Below are 23,859 nucleotides of genomic sequence, written 5' to 3'. Positions count from 1 at the left end.
ACAGCTCAATAGCAACACTGTTCATTTTTGCCTCGATTCAGACTGCAATTTCTTTTTAAACTACCTGACCCTTATAATCAGATGGAGAGTGCATCTGGTCATTCATCTTCTCAGGGTCAAGTACCCCGCCTGAACACAGCGTCATTTGTGTTTCTGAGGCCTCTCAGCATCATGAGGAGCAGAGCAGGAAAACTGCCGATTGGAAAGGATTGAAAGGAACTTTTCATGTGCTCTTTTCATTGTCTTATTTTTCCCTCTGGAACTAAGATACCCGGTAGGGAAACACATCTTCCTTGGTACAACGATGAAATTTAAAAAGATACTCTTTGTTTCTAATTAAGTATGGGAAAATGATCAATTACTGTATTACTGCCAGTCTTAGAAACTAGTGTGCGAGATTTTGCTTTCATTCAGGGACCAGCATTCATGAAGCACCCAGCAAATGCTTTCTGGATGAATAAAGGAAGAGCTCAATGCATTTCTGCCTTTGTCTGGAAGTTGTCTTTCATCACGAGGATAAAAATGTTCCTTAAGTTCCTGCTTCACTATCAGAGAATGCTGTCTAAATCTTGCTCAATTTGCATCACAGGTTGGAGGGAAAGCCATAAGTCGACTGATCATTGAAACCGGGCTTCTACCTATCTCTGAACCATCACTGAACCAAAATATGATTAGACCAACTGGTTCCTGTTGTAGAAGCTGCGGGCCGCATTCTTGCCGCCCCAGCTCCTGGTCGCCTGGCTAGCTTATGCCCTGAAATAACAACACACAAACTGTATTCATTTAAACACTGCTTGGCCCATTAGCTCTAGCCCTTACTGGCTAATTCTGATATCCTGATCAACTCATCTCTAATAATCTGAGTAGCACCGGTGTTACCCGGAAAGATTCAGCATGTCTGACCTGGCGGCTTGCTTCATGGCGTCTGCCCAGGAGAGGGGAGCATGGTCTCTGAGCTCACTTCCTCTTCCTCCCAGCATTCTGTTCTGTTTACTCCTCCCACCTATGTTTTAACCTATGAGGGCCAAGCAGTTTCTTTATTTTTTAACCAATGACCTTCCTCCATCAGGTTCCAGTAAAGCAGAGCCTGTAGTCTTGGCAGTTAGGATGATGTCAACTACATTTATCGCCTTCCAGATAATTATCTACTCACCAAAAGGAAGGATAGAGTTCCAAAAAAGAAGTTGGGGTGCCATTAAGAACTGACAAGCAGTAGCTGGAGAGATGGCTTAGTGAGGAAATCACTTGACCCAGAAGCAGGAGTCTGGAGTTTGGATGCCAGCATCCATGTGAATACTATAGGCAGACATGGTGGCATTCTACAAGCCCAGTGTACCAGAGGCAGAGACTGGTGAGGCCCAGAGCAAGTTGGATCACTAGATTAGCCCAGTCAGAGAACTCTGGGCTCTGAGGGACCCTGTGACATTACACAGGTGAAGAAAGATTGAGGAAGATACTCAGTGTTGACCTTCAACCTCCATAGGTACCTACACCTATGTGTATGTGCACTCACATGCATGTGAACACTAGTACCCACACACTCACATACATGTGAACACTCGTACACACCCATGCACTCGCACATGTGAACACTCATACACACCCACACACTCACACACATGTGAACACTCGTATACACCCATGCACTCACACATGTGAACACTCATACACACCCATGCACTCGCACATGTGAACACTCATACACACCCATGCACTCACACACATGTGAACACTCATACACACCCATGCACTCACACACATGTGAACACCAGTACACACCAATGTATTCACACACATGTGAACACTCGTACACACCCATGCACTCACACACATGTGAACACTCGTACACACCCATGCACTCACACACATGTGAACACTCGTACACACCCATGCACTCACACACATGTGAACACTAGTACACACCCATGCACTCACACATGTGAACACTAGTACACACCCATGCACTCACACACATGTGAACACTAGTACACACCCATGCACTCACACACATGTGAACACTTATACACACCCATGTACTCACACACATGAACTCTTATACACACCCATGCACTCACACACATGTGAACACTCGTACACACCCATGCACTCACACACATGTGAACACTCATACACACCCATGCTCTCACATTAAGAGAACCAGAGCTGAAAGTGTGCTATGGATGCTGTATAAGCCACCAAGAAATACTTGCAATGCAGTGTGTTTTATGACTCAATGTGAAATTAAGGATGTGACATGAATTAGAAATAATCCCACATTTCTTAAGTTGTAATGAAAATCTCCTTCACGTTGGTAAGAAGAAAACACTACAGGACTATTATGATATTTAACACCACATTTCTCTTCTTAAGAAGGGACCCTAAGATAGTGTGGTATCTTTATATAAAAGAAATGCTGTAGATTAAATTGATGTTAATTAACTGACTGAATTGTTACTTAACCAATTAACATTATTTACACAGAAATTTTTAAGAAAACTCTCTGATTTTTGTGCAGATGATGTTTGCTGTCTTTTGCATATTTTCTAAGAAATCTTTCTGAATTCCAGGGCTATCCACTGCTATGGCTATTCTTGGTTGTCAACTTGACTCTATCTGGACAGAACTACAGTCCAAAAAAGGAGGACACACTTGTGGAGATTTTCTGCTTTGTTTGAAGTGGAATCCACTTCTAGTATGGACCTTTGAGTGAGAAGACCCACCTCTAACTGGAATCTTGAGGTGGGAAAGACACACTTTTAAACTGGACCCCACCTTCTGCCGGAAGCCTTTATAAGGGCGTGGAAGAAGGAAAGGTCTGCTCTTTGCCTGTTTGCCCTCACCGTGCCTAGTACAGGCGTTCTTCCATTGGCACTGGAGCCTACTTTTTTGGGACTCCAGCATATACAGAATACCAGCTGAGACAATTCCCAGCACCTATATGATGGCTCGCAACCATCTGTAACTTCAGTTCCAGAGGCTCCTATTTCATAATCTGGCTTTCATAGGCATCAGGCATGTATGTGATACACAGATATATATACACAGACAAAATACATATTCCCATTAATATAACAAAAGTAAAATAATAGAAAATAAGTGTCCAACTAGCACATGATATAACAATCATACTGTGACACATTTGTCTCATAGAAAGGAAAATTTTATTCATATAAAACCTGCATGTGCATGTTCATAACTATTTCACTCATAATAACACCGAAGGTCAGATGTTTCCTAACAGGTAAATAAACCATGGTAAATACATACTATGGAACCATACTCACATTCCAAAAAAGCGCCGGCTGAGTCAATGTACTACATGGGGTGATTCGCCTAAGAAATTAAATTAAAAATATCAGCCATAAAGGCCACATGCTATTATATTATTTATATAGCAACAACAATGAAAACCTCAATACATCTCAGACAGAACTATGTGAACAACAAAGGTTGTATAATTAAACCATGGGTTGAACCCCACTGCACACTAAATCACATATATAAAACACGGTAGCTGTCAGGCAGTGGTGCCACACGCCTTTAATCTCAGCACTTGGGAGGCAGAAGCAGTTGGATCTCTGTGAGTTCAAGGCCAGTCTGGTCTGCAAGAACTAGTTCCAGGACAGGCTCTAAAGCTACAGAGAAACCCTGTCTCCAAAAACAAAACAGAAAACAAAAAACAAACAAACAAATAACTTTTTTGGAAGTTACAACATTAAATGTGGCCTTAGCATGAGGTCACATGTGGTCCGGCATATCGAAAATAAACTGAGGCGCCAGGCAATGGTAGGGCACGCCTTTAATCCCAGCATTCAGGAGGCAGAGGCAGGCAGATCTCTGTGAGTTTGAGGCCAGCCTGGTCTAGAAGAGCTAGTTCAGGACAGGCTCCAAAGGCTACAGAGAAACCCTGTCTCGAACAACTAAAACCAAAAAAAAAAAAAAAAAAAAAAAAAGAAAAGAAAAGAAACTGAGGCATCTTTATACGAACCCAAGTTTGGAAAATGAACTAAATCATAATACATTCCTCATTAAAACATGCCATATTTCCTGAATCTCCACTGATGGAAAGACTGGCTTGGACCTGGAAGCTTTCACCACTTCTTCTTTAGTAATGCAAGATTTTCAAAAGAATAAATTTTCCACATTACTTGGGTTAGATCCCTGACTTTTAGACTATTCTTCTTTGTCAGAGTTCAGGATCCCAGTTCTCCTATTAAATTGTTGATAGGAAGCAGGCATTCTGAAGAGAGAGCGGGAGCCAGCACACCTCAGCAGAGGCTCAGTGAGTTCATCTCTGAACGTCCTGCTCATGCCCACAGTCTTTGGAGGGGCAACTACTGTCTAGCGGTCCTTACCGTAAACACTTAAAACTTTGTATTTTGGGTTGGTCCAAGTGGGAAGTGATGCTCTTTCAAGTTTATTTAAATACTCGGTTCAGTTCTAGAGGACTCCCTTGAATACAAGAAGGGGTGTTATGCATGCAGGGCCGGCACAGGAAATCTGGTTTTGAAAACAAATAGGGGTGTTGTACACGCAGGGCCGGCACAGGAAATCTGGTTTTGAAAACTTTTACCACTCACATGAAAAAAAAAAAAATGCTGTCACTACACGACCTACAGGAGCCCAGTCTGAGTAATTAAATGGCTGAATTCTTAAAACCCTGCCAGAAGCAACAGGGTCAGCTATTTAGGTGGACTTTAGTGTTTAAAATTAGAATTACTTAGATAGTAATGCTCATTGGTTAGCTGTGTGTGTGTGTGAATCCCATTTTGGTGGGTGTGTCAATCACAATAAAATGATTAGAAGACAATGTTTTAAAAGCAGCATGTTGACGGAATATGTGAATCGCAGGAATTTACGCAGGCATCAGCTATTCGGTGAGTCTTCTCCCTTCCTTGCTCTTCCTGCTCTCATCACTCTCCCTTACCTCTTTCCTCCCTCTCCACTTTGTAGTTGTTTTTAAGACAGGGTCACAGGGTCCAACCTGGCTTGGACCTCTCTGTGTGATCAGTGGAGGCTAGTATTAAATCACCACCTTCCTGCTTTCTCTTCCCAAGTGCCACGATTTCAAGTATGGATGACTGCCTGGCTGAGGATTTTCCTCTATGCCCCTTTTCACTAAACACAAAACAAAACAATAAACAACAGCTGCTGAGGTTGAGGTAAAGCTCAAGTTAAAACATTGTGATATATTTTGCAAGGCGCATACTCAATGCACTTATTTGAGGGTATTGCGTTGCAATAGATTCTAAATTCCCCTTGCTTCCTTCCTTACATAGTTCTGCCCTCTACTGGAAGCAGTAATTCTGTGAATGCCTTATAAACATGGGATCTGTTATACCAGATACGAGTCCAGCCGCAGACAAAACAACTGTTTGGTGGCTTTTGAGATGGACTGTCAAAATGGATTCTTTCTAGAAAACTTGATTTTCCAGAGGTCTTCTAAATGGGGAAAGAAAATGAAACTCAGTCACTTTACGAGTGGGCAATAGGAGCAACAAGAGAGGCGGGTCCAGAGAGCAGTACAGCCAATTGTTCAAGCGCCCAGTGGCCCCAGAGTGATTCATCCTTGCACACTCCCTTTCTTCCCTTCCCTCCTACCATTTTCTTATGCTACATAAAGTGTAGACCAGGCTGACCTTAAACTGTAGCTTAAGGAAGATGGCCTTGAACTTCTGATCATTTCTGATTCCACTTCCCGGAGCTCTGACTGGGTTATGTGGTGTGGTATAAGGGTTGAAGGGGAGAGGAGAGGAAGAGAGGGGAGCAAAGAAAAATGTATAGCTCAATAAAATCAATTTAAAAAAAAAAAGACTGAGCTCATGGCCCAGTGAGTGATACATTAGCACTGTACCAACTGAGCCGCATCCCGAGGCCCTATTCTAAGCGCTTTTTTCTCTGTCAAATAAAAAGGACTATATTCACTGGGTTCAGTCATAGTCTTTATGCCCAGACATGTAGAACCCTGGCAAAAAGCTGACCTCAAATTATGCCAAATTAAGTATCTGTTGAGAAACTGTTGAGGCGAGGAACACAAGGAAGTGAAGTAGAAAGAAACTGCTGGATGCTGCTGTCCTTACAGACACACCGCTTCTTGGGGCTGGAGAAAAAGCGCTCGCTCCAGCACTGAGGACAATTCCCAGAAACGGCTGACACACTGTCCAGTCAAAGCCAACATCAAATTGATTTCTTACATGTGGCAATGACTTTTTATTTTTCACCATGAACTTCACGTCTCTGCATGAAGAAACAAAAACTATATAACGTTCAAAATATTCTGAGTGTTTTTTTTTTTTGCTAAAACCCATTTCATGAGCCAAAAGTGAACCGAGACACTTTGTTTTCATTAGAGATTTATCTAAACATATTGGTATTTAAAACATTCTGGATACACAATTTTACCAAAAGTGGTAAGGACCATGACTGGCCCAAGGGTGATATTTTCAAGGCATGGAGTTAGCAGTCACCTCTACAGATATTGTTGTGGTCCTTGGTATGCGGTCCAGGGGACCTCTTCCAGACAGCGCATGTGGCTTCTTGTTCCATCCTTCGCCCTGATTGTGCCCACATCTGTAACAGGAGATGCCATTCCCACTGAAAAAAACCTGTACTATATTCAAAGGGAACTGTTAATCTTTCACTATCAACTCTTCTGCAAAGTTATATTTTTTTATTATATTTTAACAACCTAAACACTTTAATGTCAGACTGTCATTCAATTTAAGAGTCCAGGTAATCTCACTGAGACCCGTGTGAGAACACTGAACAACATGGCACTCAGTGCTGAGATCCTTCAGCTTGAATAAGATCCAGGCATACTCAGTCATAGAAAGCTCTCGCTTTAGTTTCCAGGGTGAAGATGCGCGGAAGTGTTAGAGGCAGAGGACTGGGAGGAAAGCTGTGCACTGCTGTGCTCTGGACACGCTACACCCATGAACTCACAGCGGCTGGGAACCCCTGCATAGGAGTGGCACGTGATCAAGTCCGCCAAACTACCACAGGCAGGATGGTCGATCTCCACATCCCACCCCTTACTGAGAAGTTAGTGGCAGCTTATAGTTGCTAGGGGTGGGGGTGATCCTTTTTAAGGAAGTGGTCATGGGTAGAATTCCATGCTCCCAGAGAGGGCTCCGCACTCATGCATCTGTACCTAACAGGACTTTGTGAGCTATAAAAAATTAAGTAAAATGAATAATGAAAAAAACCACATAGAGTTGGGATGGAAACATATTGAAGAGGATATGGGCAGAGTTAGTGGAGCAGATAAATATGACATACAACAGATTTCATTGTATGTTGATATGAAATTCTCAATAATAAAAGAATTTAAGACAACATTTCAGAGGAATTCTTAAACTGGCCTAAGAACACATCCAGCTTTTTGGTTTCTCACTTAGCTCTTCTGTTACATTTTGCATTTAAATTTTTTTTCAGTCAAAACTAGGTTTCATGTTCCAAATATCTTGTAAAACTTTCCTCAAATTAGTGCTCTATAGAAGAATACAAGCAGCTAAGGTTGCAGTCTTAGATCACTGTTCACTGACCCACCTAAAATAAAAACTTAAGATCAAATCTTAAGTACAGTCGCTAAGGTGACACCCAGTTTTTGAAAGCACTTTGCTGTTGTGGGACACTCGCTATGAAGGGCACAGCAGAAAACAGGCATGGGCTACATGAAAACAAAGTTGTTAGCGAGAAAAGTTGGCACAAAGCTGTTCACAGATGCCACCGAAACCCTCTAACGACAAGAGGGCAGCTCTGGCCCAGTGCATGCTCCAGACACATCTGGGAGAGAAGACCGTGTGGGACCAGGCGAGGCAGGCACTGACCTGGCAGCATCTGCATGAACTCTCCTTGGATTGAGCATCCTAACCATGATGCTGTAGGAGGCTGAAGCAGTCTGATTCTAGCACCAGAAAACCTCTGCATTCCCAACAATCTCTCCCAAAAACATTTTCTGCTGTTGCTTTTACAGAAAAAAGAAAGCTATACTGAGATGTGAGGCAACTTCTACTTACTAGTAAATGGCTCATTTAATACTCAGAAATTCAAAACCTTAACCAGTGATCCAGAAATGTGGACGAGGTCCCCACAAAGCACATGTGTTCTCTTCAGAAGCGAATGTGAGGGAACCCAAGTCACACAAAAGGAGTTCCCAGGAGTCAGAATTAGCAGGCATCTCCGAAATCATCTTTATTCTGCTTGCAAGGATACAATTATTTAGTTACTATCTCACTTGTTCCCATTTAAAAGTTCCAGAGCCTGCCACATTAAACAACGCCTTCACTAGCAAACTGCTATAACATGACATTATGAAAACACAAATGTTAAACGAGATAACCCCTTTTACAGCATTCAGATTACTGCATTCAACATTGATTTTAAAAGGCAAGTGAGTTCATTGGCAGACATCTGATTCTTATTCTAATAATATATGGTAAAAAAAAAGAATGGTACTCTAAATAAACTATAAATTTAAGTGTCAAAACTTGTGCAAAAATTAAGTCCCAAATCTGCAAGTGTGGGGAAGTTACTTTGTGATGATGACTCAAAGATACACATCTAATCAGTATTCTGTAGAACGCAGAACCACGGGATGAAGACTGTGCAGTGCAATAAGAAAGTGGAATCTTTAGCATCTAAACAGAATAGACATGGGCGGAGATTTTTCAGGCAATTCCTCCAAGTTACACCAAACATTCCAGTCCCTCTGCACTCCTCAGGACACATGGAACTGAGCAGCCCACATGTGAAGACAATCTATCCTATCCATGTTTCCTACACAATACTCAGAAATGTATATACACACTGGGAACTGGTTCATGGGTTCTATTCAGAGAGGACAAACGCAGTCTGATAATGAAAGGTCAGTAATGATTGGCTCTGCTGTGGATCGCAGGGGATACAGTGTCCCACAAGTAGGTATGGTATGGTTTTGATACTGAGAATAGTGGCTGGACAGATGCAATTGAAACCTGATTAAAAAAAAATAGACAGCACAGTCTGGTTCATGTTACACAATGCAGGGGTGCAAGCAGAATACACCAATCAAGTAATCCCCCAAACTCAGTCAAACAATATAAATAAGTTATAAATGAACGTCAGACACAATGTGAGCAAAGTCCAACAGTCATTGAACTAAAAGCATGGATGCTATACCAGCAATGGTATTTAGAAAAAAACTTCAGTATTAGAAATTATCAGATCGAATCCAAAAGAACCTCCTTCCCCCAACAAAAAAGACATAGTATGGGACCATCCTTTACACCACAGCCTTAATAACAGTAGAAAGTGATCACGAGAATCTGCCTCCATAACCTAGACGACGTCATGCAGCGGTCCACTCCTTCCCGATTCAGCCTTTCAGTCCCCATATGATGAGACAGATAATGACAATTCCGACCACGAGGATGAGAACGATGATGCAAAGGGTTTTCCTGGATTTGCGCTGCAGAAGCAAGAACAAGACACAGTGACAGATGTGGTGAGGCCACTCCACAGGGGTTGAGAGAAACGCGTCTACTTCAGGAACAGTTTGCAGCCCTGCCATTCGGGGTTGCGATTTTTCTTCTTAAAAACCTATACAACACATTTATTTTAAGAAATGTTTTTCTTGAATAAATGTTGCTTTTTTTTATTATTTTTAATTGTTGGTAGCATTCCTGGGAGTATGGCTGAACTTAAGAAAGAAGAAAGTGGGTCTGGAAAGATGGCTTGGTGGTTGAGAACACTGAGGACTCTACCAGAGGACACAGGTTCAATTCCCAGCACCCACATGGTAGCTCACAACTGTCTGTAAATCATGCATGTAGTGTACAGACATATGCAGGCAAAACACCAACATACGCTGTCAGAACATAGTCCAGGAATAGAATCGTGGGAGGGGAATTCTGAGTGCTTGTGAGAAAACACCAAGAAAACAAGACAAGAGTTTTATGACCTTACTTCCTAAAAAAAAAAAAAATGGAATTTTCTTGGAATGAGCTTCTGTGCTCCTCCAGTCCTCCAGGCATAGCATATAGTTTACTTTAGATTATCCATTATGCCCGCTATTGTTATTTGTGTACATGCCTCGACGGAAAAACAGGGTTTTGCCATGTGTGGCTTGTCCTTGAGATTGTACACTTTGCTCGGGTGATTCTTCCTAACCTCGAGTATAAATCACCTGGTGCTCTGAATAAAGCTGGCTATTGCACGAGACTCTAGTCTGCCTCACTTTCAAGCTTCAGTCTCCTGGGTTTAATCATTTAATCACCTTTAGAGCAGTAAAATGCACATAAAATAAATAATAAAATTTACCGATAGATAGATAGACAGGCAGACAGACATTCAGACAGATAGATAAATGAAAGAAGAAACTATGTCAGGTACACATTGTGCAGTGGCCAAGCATTTGCTTGGTGTACAAGGCCCTAGATTAGATTCCATGTTCTCTTTCAAACCCCCATAATGCAAAAGAAGAGATAAAAAAAGAAAAGTGACTGGTGTAAGTGGTACACTGAGAACACCTGGAAAAGAGGATAGAGAATAGCCCCCCAAATGCACCAGTGTTACACCGTGCCAAATACACAGTGGTTTACCTGGTGGGAAAAACGGCACTCACTTAAGTTTCCAGGTTAGAGAGGAAAGTAAAAAGCAATGGAAAATATCTAGGAAGGCACAATATTGTAGCTACAAGGTCCACGATAGGGGTAATTACAGCAGCAACGAAAACTGATGCGGTAAGAGGGGAACCAATGGTGTGCAATGACGGCCTTCAGAGGCTGCAGAACAGATCTGCCTCACCCTTAGTGAAGAGAGATCTACATCCTGTACAACTGCTACTAGCTCACAGCCACGACATCTTTATAGTATCTGAAGCAAGATTTATATTTTCAGACACATATGGACTCCCCGTGTTAAGGAGATTACCTTGAGAAACAAATTTATATCTATTTGAAAAGTTTCTGCTACCTCATGACATAGTATGTAATGATTAATGTCACTCCTAGCTAATATAGCTTCCAGAGACCCTGGAGAGACCTTTCTAGTACAAGGATGTCTGTCACTCTGTCTGGAGTACCACTGACAAGAAAGAAAAAGTAGTGGGTCAGACAGGAGTGATGCACACTTTTAATCCCAGCATTTGGGATGCAGAGACAGGTGGAGCTCTGAGTTCAAGGTCAGCCTGGTCCAGATGTTGAGTTCCAGGATAGCCAGAGCTACATAGAGAGACTCTGTCTTTAAAAAAAAAAAGAAAGAAAGAAAGAAAAAGTAACAGGGAAGAATGGGAAACGAGGAGAAAGGCTACCCAAGAGGTTTCTTCATATGTTGGGCTGTCACTGTCTCATCAGAGACTATCATGGGATGTAGAGGGCACAGATTACAGATAGCACTAGACAACCCAGATTGTTTTTTCCAATGGAAGAAACTGACACCGTTTTCCATGCAGAAAGATGTGAATGAACAATGTTACTACCTGGTAATCTTCACTAGTCTGTAAAGCCAGCCTTCGTGGAATCCGTCAATAGAACCCATCTTTATGTGTAATACAAACCCTTCCTCTGTAGGCCCAGACTCCTGGGCACTGCTTCTCAGCCAAGAGAATTCATTCTTGTGTGAAGGTCACAGGTACTTTGCTAAAGAGATGAACTTTGGTGTAGCCACACCTGAAACTTTGCTGTGATAATTCTCACATGGAAACTTTCCCCCAAAGTTTTACTGTGTTTAACTATGTGAAAAATATACTGCTTGGCATCAGGCTCCCGAAGTTTTTGATCCAGTACCAGTTAAGTTGTGCTGACCCGAATTTCATTTTCACCTTTCCCGAACTGTTCCCCTGCCACCCATGATGCTTGCAGGGACCCGCACAAGGGGAAAAGCATAGGGTAGTAGTCTCTTGCAAGCCTCCCGATTTCCTAACTCTGTGATCAATGTGAGAATAAACATGTCCAAACCAATTTACATTGACTGGCACATTCTGATCCTCCCCTTCCACAGAATTCTAAAGTCAGCATACGCAGCTACTTCAAGTATGAATCAAAACTCTTACACTGTAAGAAAATGGATCACCGTTAACCTTACCTGATAATCTGCCGCTCTCGACAGCTGCTGGTTCGCCTGTTGAACGTGTACCTCTGCACTTTCTACATTGGCTTCTATGCTGTCTTTAAAATAAAATGCACACACATGGAACTGTTGAACACGAACTGATGTGCCAATAATAAACCACCAAATTTCCTTCAGCAGACAATGAAGGAAAAGACATAATCCAACCAATATACAAATGCATAAACAATGACCTTAATCACCTTCTCTAGCTCTACTGGACACGACAAAAGTACTGCCATTTTGCAAATATCAGATCAACACAGCACAAGCTCTTATTGATTTATAACCCTAGAGCTTGCACTATCTCAAGACCAATGTGCAAAACAGATCAACCCCCTTCTCCCAAGGCCCAAAGACTTTTGTCATCACATAGGAAAAAAGCTACCTCAGCTTCCCAAGAACAGTCCCCTCAGGACCAAGGAAGGACCTAAACACTAGAGTTCAGTGCTTTGTATATTTATTTATTCAAACTGCCCTGCTAATTCTTAGTGTTCCTCAGCTTTGTATTTGTTTCTGTATTACAACCCACTGCAAATCATTCACCTAAACACAATGCTCTACCTACTTTGCATGGTACAGAGGTCAACTTCACAGCAAGAATCTGATAACTCTAATTTATTCTGTTTTCATTATTCTGACCGCAGTGAAGTGTAGTTCCTGCCCACAGGCCTTCAAAGGATGGCGCCCTCCTCTATGCTTTACTCTAACCCGGTGTGGAACAGACACGGACTTGTGGACTGGAGGCCTTTGCTCCTCCCTACCACTCTCAGTTTTAAAGGTCATTGTGTCATACTCTTCCAGCCCTCCCTGGCAGCAGACACTCAGAGTTCTCGTAGCTTCTTCAGCTCTTGACTCTCTTGACCATCCTTCTCGGAGTGTCACAGCTGGTGACTGCATTATTTGATGCTGAGCCCTTTTAACCAATACCCTGGTCTCTTTATAAACCGACCACTTACTCTGTGTGTCCGTGTCCATGTCCATGTGTGTACATATCTGGTGTGCACACGAGTGTGGAGGCCATAGGTTGACTTCCAGGATCTTCCTCAGATGTCTTTCTCATGACTTTTTGAGACTGAGCCTCTCAGTAAATCTAGAGCTCATTAATTCAGCAAGAATAACTGGTCAGTGAGCTCTAGGCATGCCCTTGTTTCTGTCTCTTTAGTTCTAAGATTAGGACATGGGTAGCAGGTGCCCACATTTTATTCAATCTTTTTATATAGGTGCTAGGGATCTGAACTCAGGTTGTCAAGGTTTGAGAACCAAGCTATTTTACCAGCTGAGCCATCTCTCCAGCCTTACCATACTGTGTGTGTGTGTGTGTGTGTGTGTGTGTGTGTATTGTGTACGTGCACCTGTGTGTACAGAGGCCAAAGAAGGACGTCTGGTGTCCTGTTCTATCAGTCCCCACCTTGTTTCTTGGAGAGAGGGTTCCTCACTGAACCTGAAGTTTACAGAGAGCAAACCTCAAAGATCCTGCCTTTGCACTTCACAGTTCCGGGGTCAGGAACATCTGCTGCTACAGCAGGCTTTCTCTCCTGTGGACCTAGATCTCAGATCCCTGTGTCTGCACAAGAGCTCTTACCCACTGGACTCTCCCTCCAGCTCTCATGCTTATTTTTAAAGGACCTTGTCTATTATCCCACCCACCCACCCACCCATCCACCCATTTCCATGGTTACATCCCAAACCTAAAGCTTTAATGCCAAGGGTCTCAGTACCCTACCATCTAAATGAGCTACACTAGTCTATGAAAAACTTTGATAGTTGGTCAGACTAATGACCAGGCAAATAGCTAACTATTTCTCATAAGATAAGACAATATACACAGCTACAAATATCATGAGTTCCCCCAGTCCTCAGCATGATGAGCACCAGACGTGGATAAAAAGGAAACTGAGGCCCTGGAAGTAGGCTAGGGTGCCACACGGGCCTCAGGGACTCAGCAGCAGGAGGTCTTGATTAAGCTCCTAGCTTCGGAAGCAAGTGAAACTTGCTTCAACGAGCAGGATCGCAAACAGAGGCAAGGGCAGCAAACCACAGAGACTATGCTTTTGATTTCAGAGGAGCCCAAAGGGACAGAAAGGACATGGTTTCTTGCTTGAGAAAACTGCTGCAGGTGAACTTGGGTAACTTGTTCCCGCCTCACAGTCCACACCAGCAGAACTTACCAATCACATCTCCTTGCTCGTGAATCATCATTCCCAAGTCTTTGAATATTTCATTAATGTCCATAATATCAGCCTAAGACAAAAAAAGCATGCATTACTATGCATGATTAGAAATTTAGTCCCCACTCCCACAAATGAGGAAATGAAGAAAAAGAAAAAGAAAGGAAGAAGCTTATCCCTATTCATACCTATATAATATGTATTTAGAAGCAATATATAAACTTTGGGAGCATTAAAAAATATACTACTCTAAGCAACCCTAACAAAAGAGCTCCTGGATGGTCACTAGTTGTCCAAAGTAAATCTGTGACACTTGCTGTATCAAGTAAAATAGGATGGAAATTAAGGACCTATAATGGAAGAAGGTTATGGGGTACTAAGCCAACCTGATATGCTTTCTTGTTAAATGAAATATTTTTTAAAGAATATTGATATTCTTATATTTCAATGAAAAGTCACCCATCAATTTGACAATTTCAATGAATAAAACATTATGTAAAAATAAAAAGTCCTACATTAATAAATTTGAATACCCAAAGATTATAGTGAAATTATAAATGTCACTAGTGGGTAAACAAATTATATATTTATTGGCTAAAGAAACTATAACTTTACTTTTCTTCAACAGACACCTATTTCTTTGTTCTAATTAAAGACTCACTTTATTTAAGTGTGTAAGGATTCTGTACGCCTATCATGGCCTTAGTTTCCCCATCTGTAAAGTGCTAGTAATAACGACATTGTTAGCAAGTGTAAGGAACATTTATGAGGACAGAATGAGAAAATTAACAGTTATCACAATGCCTTGGCACATGGAAGACCTTCAGTGAACTGCAGCTACTGGTAACTAGTATTAGCCCACTTTTGGGGGGCTAGATCAGTTCCATAGGAACTACAACTTAAGAAATCCTTCATCTCTGATACAGCAGACACCCTAACACAGTTCTTTCCTTGCTGCTGTAGACATATTACACATGAAGGGATGGTGTGTGTGTGTGCTGACGGACGTCAGTTTCCCAGAGTCCCTGGACAGATGCTTACTTCTAGAACGGTATTTTCTCAACGCGAAGGAGAGCTGTGAATGATTTAACAATGTGAAAGAATCATGGCCTCTCGCCCTAGCACCAACAGCGTGAGTTCTTAAACAGGAATTATTCCAAATGCTGTACTAGAAATTTCACCAAACTGACAGATATTCTTAGCGTTTTCTTCCCCGGCATCATCCAGGTCTGTGAAAATGGTCAGAGACAGAGGAGCAGCAGGGTAAGGCTGTGGGGCTTACTTCCAGCTGCCTGATTGAAGACTCTCTCTCGTGAATAAGGCGGAGGTCATCCTCTGTAATTTCTTCATCTTGAACCTGCACTTGAGGCTGCGTTTGGCTAAAAAGAAAGAAAGAAGACAAATTATCCACTAAACGGGACATTTTCATCCCCAAGACCAGAATATAGCTCATTTTAAAAAGTGTTGAAATAAGTTAGGCATGGTGGTACATGCCTGTAATCCCAGTATGCAACGGGCTAAGGCAGACAGATCTGGAATTGAAAACCAGTCCTGGCTACACAGTGAATCCCAGGCTAGCTACACAGTGAGATCCTGTCTCAAAAAAAAACCCTTCTAAGTATAAATAGATATTCATTCATTATTGTAATATTATTACATTTTCATTATTGTAATATTAAGCTGGGTGTGTCACCCCAGCCCTCTAACACCCCTATATCCAAGAAGTCTGGGGGATTGGAAGCTCCTAGCCTGGCAGTTGCCCTGGCTTGGACTCCATCTCCCAGCCTGCCAAGCGGTGACCCCTCCCCGGGGAAGATCAGGACCACTCTCCAGGCTATTTAGGCTTGCACTGGAAAGAAGAACATGTGGTTTTTGGGTTTGTGTGGATCCCCCTTCTGTATCTCTCTCTCTTGCCATGCTCTCTCGGCCACCCGAGAGTGCAACATTGATTAAACATGAGCATTTGATGTGTTTTAATCTGGTCTGAATGGATTTTTTTTTGTGCTGGTAGAGCAGCTTGTCTTAAGATTTTTCCTAATAATTATACTTAAGATTTAGTTTAGCATCAGGTACGTGTCAAAAATTATACTTGGCAACTTGACATAAGAATATTTCATTCTTAAAATTAAATAAATAATTTTATTTGGGTGATCTATTTACACATTATATAATATCTTATAATTATTTAATTTTTCCAAAATTTACTATTCATTTATATATAATAAGCTATTTATGCTATAATACAATAAAAGCTCCCATTCTGCTCCATGGACTATAATATATAAAAGTTGAAAAATTACATGTTGATTTATAATTTTTTTTTATTTCTTACCTTTCCCAGGACACAAGATGCTTTTCTTTTGAGCTGTCTTCAGGAAAACCACCCTGAATAATTTAGTTAGGAGACAGAAAGAAAGCAAGAATAAGGACAAGTAAACACACTTATATTTTCCTTAAGATGACTAATCTGTATTTTAGGTAGGTTTGTGTTCATGTGTGTGTGCACACCTATGGGTGTGTGCATGTGTGTGTGCAAACATATGGATGTGGGCATGTGCGTGTGCATACATATGGGTGTGTGCATGTGTGTGCACACCTATGGGTGTGTGCATGTGTGTGTGCAAACACAGGGTGTGTGTGCATACATATGGATGTGTGCATGTGTGTGTATATATATGGTGTGTGCATGTGTGTGCATACATATGGATGTGTGCATGTGTGCGTGTGTGTATATATATGGTGTGTGTGTGTGTGTACATACATATGGGTGTGTGCATGTGCAATAGGAGCAGGGAACAATAAGTTCTTGTTCTAATTTTCTAGGTCAACTGCTTAAATAATGACAAAATAACATATTAAACTGACAAGGAAGGAATTCACTATTTATAAGGACAAAATAATAAATATAATTTAGCTAACACTTAATGTCATTGTGAAACCACTATATTAAAGAATGAAACATCAACTAATGGTGGATCCTGTGAGAATTTAAGACTCAATTCACTCAAAAGTTCACTTCAGATCATCCTTTCAATTACCCTTTCCATGCTCATATTCATTCTCAGAATTCCTTGGCATATGCGTTAAGTTCATCACCATGCCCTGGCACACACCCAAGCACCAAAATGACTTGCCATAAAAAGACCACCTGGACTTGACAACTAACTTTTAATAAAAAGGGGTTTTTCCATTTTTATGTAGTCTATATTCTGCTAATGCTCCACAAGAAATAACTACAACAATACACAACACTATTCTTAAAACCCGAGGAGAGATTCCTTAAAACAGTCACAGATTAAGAAGTGTCACAGACACCAGGATGCTGCTAAGGCCATACCTTCACCGCGTCCCTCATGGTACTCACCGATACCCTGGAGCTGGCTCTCACTCGTGCGACAAACTCCTTCTCTCTCTCTGCAGCTTGCCTCTGGGTCTTCTGAAAGTTTGTCAGAGATGCTGTGAATTCTGCCACTAACCGGTCCTTCTGGATCTTTCTTTGACGCTAGAGGGAAGCGTGAAAGAAACAGCCTGCTGAAACAAACTGAGAAGCTCACTAGGATTACAGAAGCTGCTTCGCCACTCTGGCTCTTTATGTTATTCTGAAGTTGTCAGTCAGGCTCCAGTAACAGACACTATCTGATGGACTCCCAGGCACCTTTCTAACGCATGCAAACACTTGAGGCAAAAGGCCTGCCCTGCAAGATTTCTCGCCTTAGACTTCCATAGTGGCTGATAAGGGGGTCATGGTCTTAAGGCTAATTTTGGGTAATCCCCTTTTTAGGCAAATAAAAGCTATACCCTTATATAAACAATACCTTGCAGTAAGTAAGCAAGGAGCTAACTGTCCCCTCAGGCGCATCTGAAGTGTGTACATGCTGAGGGTGTGTGTGGTAAGAGCCCTGCAAAGCCAGGAAGCAATTAAATTAGAGGCATTTTCTCAGCAAGCAGTTAATTATGGGCCAGAGCAGCTACATGGAAATCATTTCTGCTTTATGCAACCACATGATCCTACCTGAACAACTAAATACAGTTTTGTGTTCTGGTAACTAATCTCAAATACCATTTTTTTTTTGGTTGCCTAACTTCCTTTGTAGTATCATCATTCAAAGGTCCAACTGTGCATTAATTTCTTTTACATTCAGGACATCAAAACATGGGTCTGAAAGCCTGGTACCTGTTCACTGGGGGTGGTGGGCAGTGATCCAAACTCTTTAATGTACTTATCTGTTTCTTTCGCAAGTTGGTTGGTATATTGCTGCTTCTGCTGCCTAAAGCGAAATGAAAAAAGAAAAAGAGAAACAGACGGCACACACATTATAGCCAAAGAAAATCTCTGCTACATTAATTAACCATAGTAAATGGTTGTAGAAAAACTAGGGTTTTTTTTTTGTCAAAGTATTTATAGTTTCAAACTATAAACTGTAAAAGTACCCATAGTTTTCTGAACGGGTTGTCAATTTCTTCTTTTAAACCGTATCTTTAGGTTCTATTTTTTTTTTTTTTTTGGAAAATACTAAGAGCTATGACATAGAAGGGTCTTCATTCACCTAGAATAACCAAGTTAAGAGAAATAAATAAGAATTATAATTAACTATAAGCGAAAATCATTAGGTATAAATAAAAATGACTCCAGTAAGAAGGGCATGTAGTCAGGACACTGATGGCTATCTGGTTCTTTATTTTTGAGAGACTGAATATGTGTACAGCTCTTATCCACGCCTCCCCTGGGAGGGCACCTGAAGAAGAGTTTTTGGTTTTTTTTTGTACAGTGCCTAGGTGTGAGATATATCTTGCACGTTTTATGTCTTTGTGTGAACACTTATGTTCCACAAACACAAAAGTGGAGGAGAAGCAGTGACAGTACCAATTTACTAGTAGTCAAACTTGATGCGGAAAACCTAACAGGGCTTCCTTATAAACAAAAGTGGATACAACAAAAGGGATAAATTACACCTAAAACAGCATCTTCCTAGATATCTTATGGAGGAAAAAGTACAAATTGTAATGAGAAGACTTGATATTCAACAATATAATCTTGTATTAAAGGGGTGCTTAGAAATGACACCAGGGCCTTCCTTGTGCATTCCTTAAGTTACACATGGACTGTCAGTGAGGCTCAGAGAAAGAAGATGCTCAGATGCAGATGGCTGCACAGAGCTGGAGAGGAAGAATAACAATAGCTCACAGCTCTGGACACCAAACGTCCTTGCTTAGACATACTTCTCTATGTCTCTGGAACAGGAGAGTCAAAGTTCTCAAAAGGCAACCTCTATGATTATGTCTATGGAGTCAGAATTTCTACTCTTTACTCCACCAAAATAATGTGACCATTTAGTATGTACCTCCACTGCATTTCATTTCAGTGAGTGATGGTGTATCAGCAATAATTCACCGCAACATCTATTCTATTATAGAAAAAAAATATAAGCTACAGACAACTACAAATACTTTGGTACTTTTTTTAAAAACATGAGTTTCTATTATACATCTTTTCATATCTTCTTGGTACTTTTGTTCTAGCTAATGGTTGTTGTATGGAGATGATGCTGTGTGTGTATATGTGTCTCTCAGTGTGTGTACACACATATGCGTATGTGGGTTTGTGTATGTATATATGTTTGTGAGTGTGTGTATGTGCTTGTGTGTTTGTGTGTGTGTATCACTTGTAATCTGAAGCTATTGAAGTGCTGAGGACTTAAGAGGTTCTGAAAAATATTTGGCAGATCAAGGCCCTGAAAGAGAGATTTTTCTCTGAGAAAACTAGAAATGGTTCCAGATGTGTACATCACTCACATCTCACAAAGTTTGGACGAGAAAAGATGAAGAACACTATAAAATCTATAAAACACACTAGGTACTATTACTATTCCTCTACCAGCATATTTACTGAAACATATGTAGTGTGTGTGTATGTGTGTGTGTGTGCGTGCGTTTGTGTAAATCTTGAGACAGAGACTCACTGGATAGCCCAAAGTGGTCTGGAACTTACTCTGTAGAACAGGCAGGCTTTAACATCTCAGCAATCCTCCTGTTTTATTAATTTTCCATATTTTTTTCCAATAAAAAGCCATTACAAAAGCAGGTTCTCTTTTTTTCTGTCTTAAAACAAACAAGACCAACAAGCTGGCAGTAGGGACACACAGCTTTAACTGCAGCACTCCCGAGGCTGAGGTAGAGATCACTGTGAGTTCCAGGTTACCCAGGGTAGTTACACAGAGAAGCCCTGTCTCAAAAGACCAAAAAAGCAAAAAAACAAATAAACAAAACAAAACAAAACTTACAGCTGTTGCCTCAATTCTGGTGAATCTTGAGGTGTTCCAAGTTGATTCAGAGTCCTTTGTATGTCCACAGCTATCATAATAGAAAATCAATGAAAAATTGTTATAAAACTTAACAGCCACAGAAAATATTACATTAGAATGCAACTAAATGATGAAAAGAAAGAAAAACAAAGGCATAGTGATAGATAATAATAATCGAAAAACAGAAAAAATGAATAGTTTATTTCTGTCTCATCAGTAACAGCAACAGACTGATTTCCCAAGAGAAAATTGAGTGTGAACACTATGATGAGAAACTGTGCTCATGACCCAAAATGGCGGTCTCTTTTCCATGCTACAAAGGCTGCACTGAGAGGAGTACATGTGAGTTTTACTTGAATCTCCTAGCATGAAAATTACAGGACAATTACTGTGGCGATGACATGCTTTATTTTAATATAAAGTGAGTATTACAGCTTTAAATGAGAAATACATAACAAAATTACAAACGATTCCAGTCATCTGTGTAACAATTGATACAGGTAAGAGTAACTAAGGAATGGTAAAACCACAAGTGGCCTCTGCCGTCCCTGGGAGATGATATTAAAGAGATAACCTTTCCATTGATAAATTCATTGCTTAAAACGTAAGCTCAATGTCGGCACCAACACAGAACAAAACGGCACTGTGAACCATAGGACAGAATGTGATGAGTCACAACAGTCCTTACATAGTTTTTCTTTTGCCAAAATGTTTAACCCAAGTCTAACCATGAGAAACAAATCAGACCAATCTAGCCTATTGGTTAATCTATAAAGCAGCTGGTCTGGACTTAAAATATCAAAGATGCAGGAATTTTGCATGCAACAGAACCTATCACAGCCCAGTAGAGTGTGATTTATTTCCAGACATTTGTGGGAGTGTGTGAAGTGAAAACCTACTGTATAAAGGAGAATTCAGAAAAGTTAGAAATTAAGGAAAGGTGAGAGAAAGTTCTAAGAGAGGAAAGAATTTCATTGAGAGGAAAAGGCTTTTGAATGCCTTGTCTAGAGTTTTTAAACAGTTTTGGCAGAAACTGGACAAAGGTGAGGTAACTCTTAAGCTTGGTTACTTCTCTAGAGTATCAACAGCTAAGACAATGGGGCCCTGAACATTCTCTTCATGTCACCTTGTCTACCAGATTGATCACCATGCCCTGTCCATGGGCTACCTACTAAGTTACGGGATATTGAAGCCCCTCTGTCCATTTCTGACATATGCTTTATTAGCTGGTAACATTGGCTGTCTGTAAGCTGTTAGCCCTGGCCAATGTTGCCATTACTGATCTTGCAGGTGTCTTGGATCACACATTTACATGATCAACTTGTAGCTTTACCATGGTAGAGACCTAACTATATCCCAGCCACCAAGATATGGTGTCAGTCCTTCTTGGCCACCTCCTGCTTAGCTCTTTGTCTATCGGGAGTCAGGAATGGCCTCACGGGTAGAAAACTACTGTTCCAAGCCATCCTTACCCACAGCCTCGTCTGCCATAAATAGCTGCATTAGGATCAAGGATGTGCAAAAGGTCAATAGTGTTTTCTGTGTGTTCCCCTAAAGTGTTCATGGGGCCAGCTGGCCACCTTAACTGGTTGAGAATCCTGTTTTAACTATCTGCCTTCTTCCCTATCCTTTTTCTCCACTGTTGGATGCAGGGTGTGTTGGATACAGATTACACTTAGACTCTGGTCCACAACCTGAGGAATTCAGTTCTACTGGAGAGAAGGAATATCCAACTAGAGATCACTCACTAAGGACTGCGCTGGGTACATGGACAGAACAGGTCTGACTTCAGCGCCCCTGTGGAGAGAGTAAAGATGCTCCAGCCTATGAAAAGCAGAGGCAGTATGCCACATAGGAACTTTTCTTCTTTATATGGCTTACATTGGGGGTTTTGTTTGTTTATTTTGGAAATCGTACTTATTGTAGGAAACAAAAAGGATGAATCATAATGGAAACTTATATCTGGCCTATCACTCAAAAGTCTTATGATAGTGGTATCTTTTTAGTTTGTTACATCATAATCAATAAAAAGTAGCATCAGAGAACTAATCTTTGAGGAGGAAGAATCCTAACTGTTAAAGTAACAAACTGTGTGGAGACTATTTTAGATGAGCCTCATCAGATAAGTTTGAGGGGAGTTCTAGTGGCTACCACAGACGGAAAAGACCAGAATCTAATTCCTTACTAATCAAATACCTTGATGAACAATCCCCTTCCACTCTGAAGCAATTAAGGACCATGATATTGTCTTAGAGGATGCATTCAAATGAGTGCATGGATGCATGCAAGGGAAGAACGGGATTCACACAGCATCCACTCCAGAAAAGGAAAGAAGAGTATCATGAAGACCCAAATAAAAGATACAGAAACAGATGCTACAGAATCTGAGTCAAACAAGGACCTAAAACATCTGTGTTCTTCTGGAAGACAATCCCCAAAGCAACAGTGGGGTGGCATCTCTATTACTTAGAGTAGGAAATGGAAAAGTAACCTCTAGTTGGGAGACTTAGCTATCTAATTCTGTACTAAGATGCGGAGTGAAATAGACAGATCACCTACTATACACCACAAGTAAAAAGTAAGCTCTTTTTATACAAGGACTAGAACTATATTTTCTCCTTTTCTGTATCTACAGGATTTACCATACTACTGATACTCAATGAATATTTTTACAGCATAAATACAAAAAAGTACTGGATAGATTAAAATTTATATAATAAACTACATGCATCTAAACATAACAAAACCTAAATCTAAAACATACAACAAAAGTAGGAGGTGAGTTTTAAATTGCTAAGCGCTCAATTGTAATTAATTCACTCATTCTGTAATGACTGGCTAACCACTGTGGGCCAGACACAGTGGGAGGTTCTGGATATGAACAGCAATTCTGCAGAGTCCTTTGACTCAAGTAGCTCTAAGCTTGAAAATCAATAAATCATCAAACACTGGGTAAGGTCTATGGAAACATAAATCTGAAATTACCAAATATATATATAGACTCAATTTCATTATAGAAAGACACTGATAGTCACAGAGAATAACTGATGTCCGAGAAACTCTATCTATTTGGTAAAGGGGCTGGGATTAAGAGAGCCATTTCCTGGCTTTCGAGGTGGTATTTTTTCCAGTGTGACAGAAGCACTGACAAGGTCGTGTCCAGGTCTGAGTGTTTGGTCACCACGAAGGAGACAAACGTCAAGTGCGCGTAATTTGAGGAAGCAATAGGGATGAGTCAAGTGGAGGATGTGTGTGCCCAGCACCCTGAGTGAGCTTCCTGCACCACAAGGGGAGAGCAA

General features: G+C 41.0%; 1 protein-coding gene across 2 annotated transcripts in view; it reads right to left on the bottom strand.

The window, feature by feature from the left end:
* Positions 1-6,330: 6,330 nt before the first annotated feature.
* The window catches only part of Stx7 (syntaxin 7), a 45,680-nt gene continuing 28,151 nt past the window's right edge, over positions 6,331-23,859 (bottom strand). Inside the window, exons 3-11 of one of the 2 annotated variants that reach the window (XM_041654185.1) lie at positions 20,540-20,609; positions 18,433-18,526; positions 17,623-17,760; positions 16,591-16,643; positions 15,541-15,637; positions 14,259-14,331; positions 12,064-12,146; positions 9,319-9,448; positions 6,331-6,570 (exon numbers count right to left, since the gene is read on the bottom strand). In XM_041654185.1, the coding sequence (XP_041510119.1) occupies positions 9,356-9,448; positions 12,064-12,146; positions 14,259-14,331; positions 15,541-15,637; positions 16,591-16,643; positions 17,623-17,760; positions 18,433-18,526; positions 20,540-20,609 (701 nt within the window). In that variant the 3' untranslated portion in view covers positions 6,331-6,570; positions 9,319-9,355. Of the gene's footprint in view, positions 6,571-8,168; positions 9,449-12,063; positions 12,147-14,258; positions 14,332-15,540; positions 15,638-16,590; positions 16,644-17,622; positions 17,761-18,432; positions 18,527-20,539; positions 20,610-23,859 lie in introns of those variants that run through there. The other variant, XM_041654184.1, reaches the window with a different exon arrangement.

The sequence above is a fragment of the Microtus oregoni genome, unplaced genomic scaffold, assembly GCF_018167655.1.
Source record: "Microtus oregoni isolate MIOR12 unplaced genomic scaffold, Mior012 000006F_ref0000085, whole genome shotgun sequence".
NCBI lineage: Eukaryota > Metazoa > Chordata > Mammalia > Rodentia > Cricetidae > Microtus > Microtus oregoni.
This window is presented reverse-complemented; position numbering and strand designations above follow the sequence as displayed.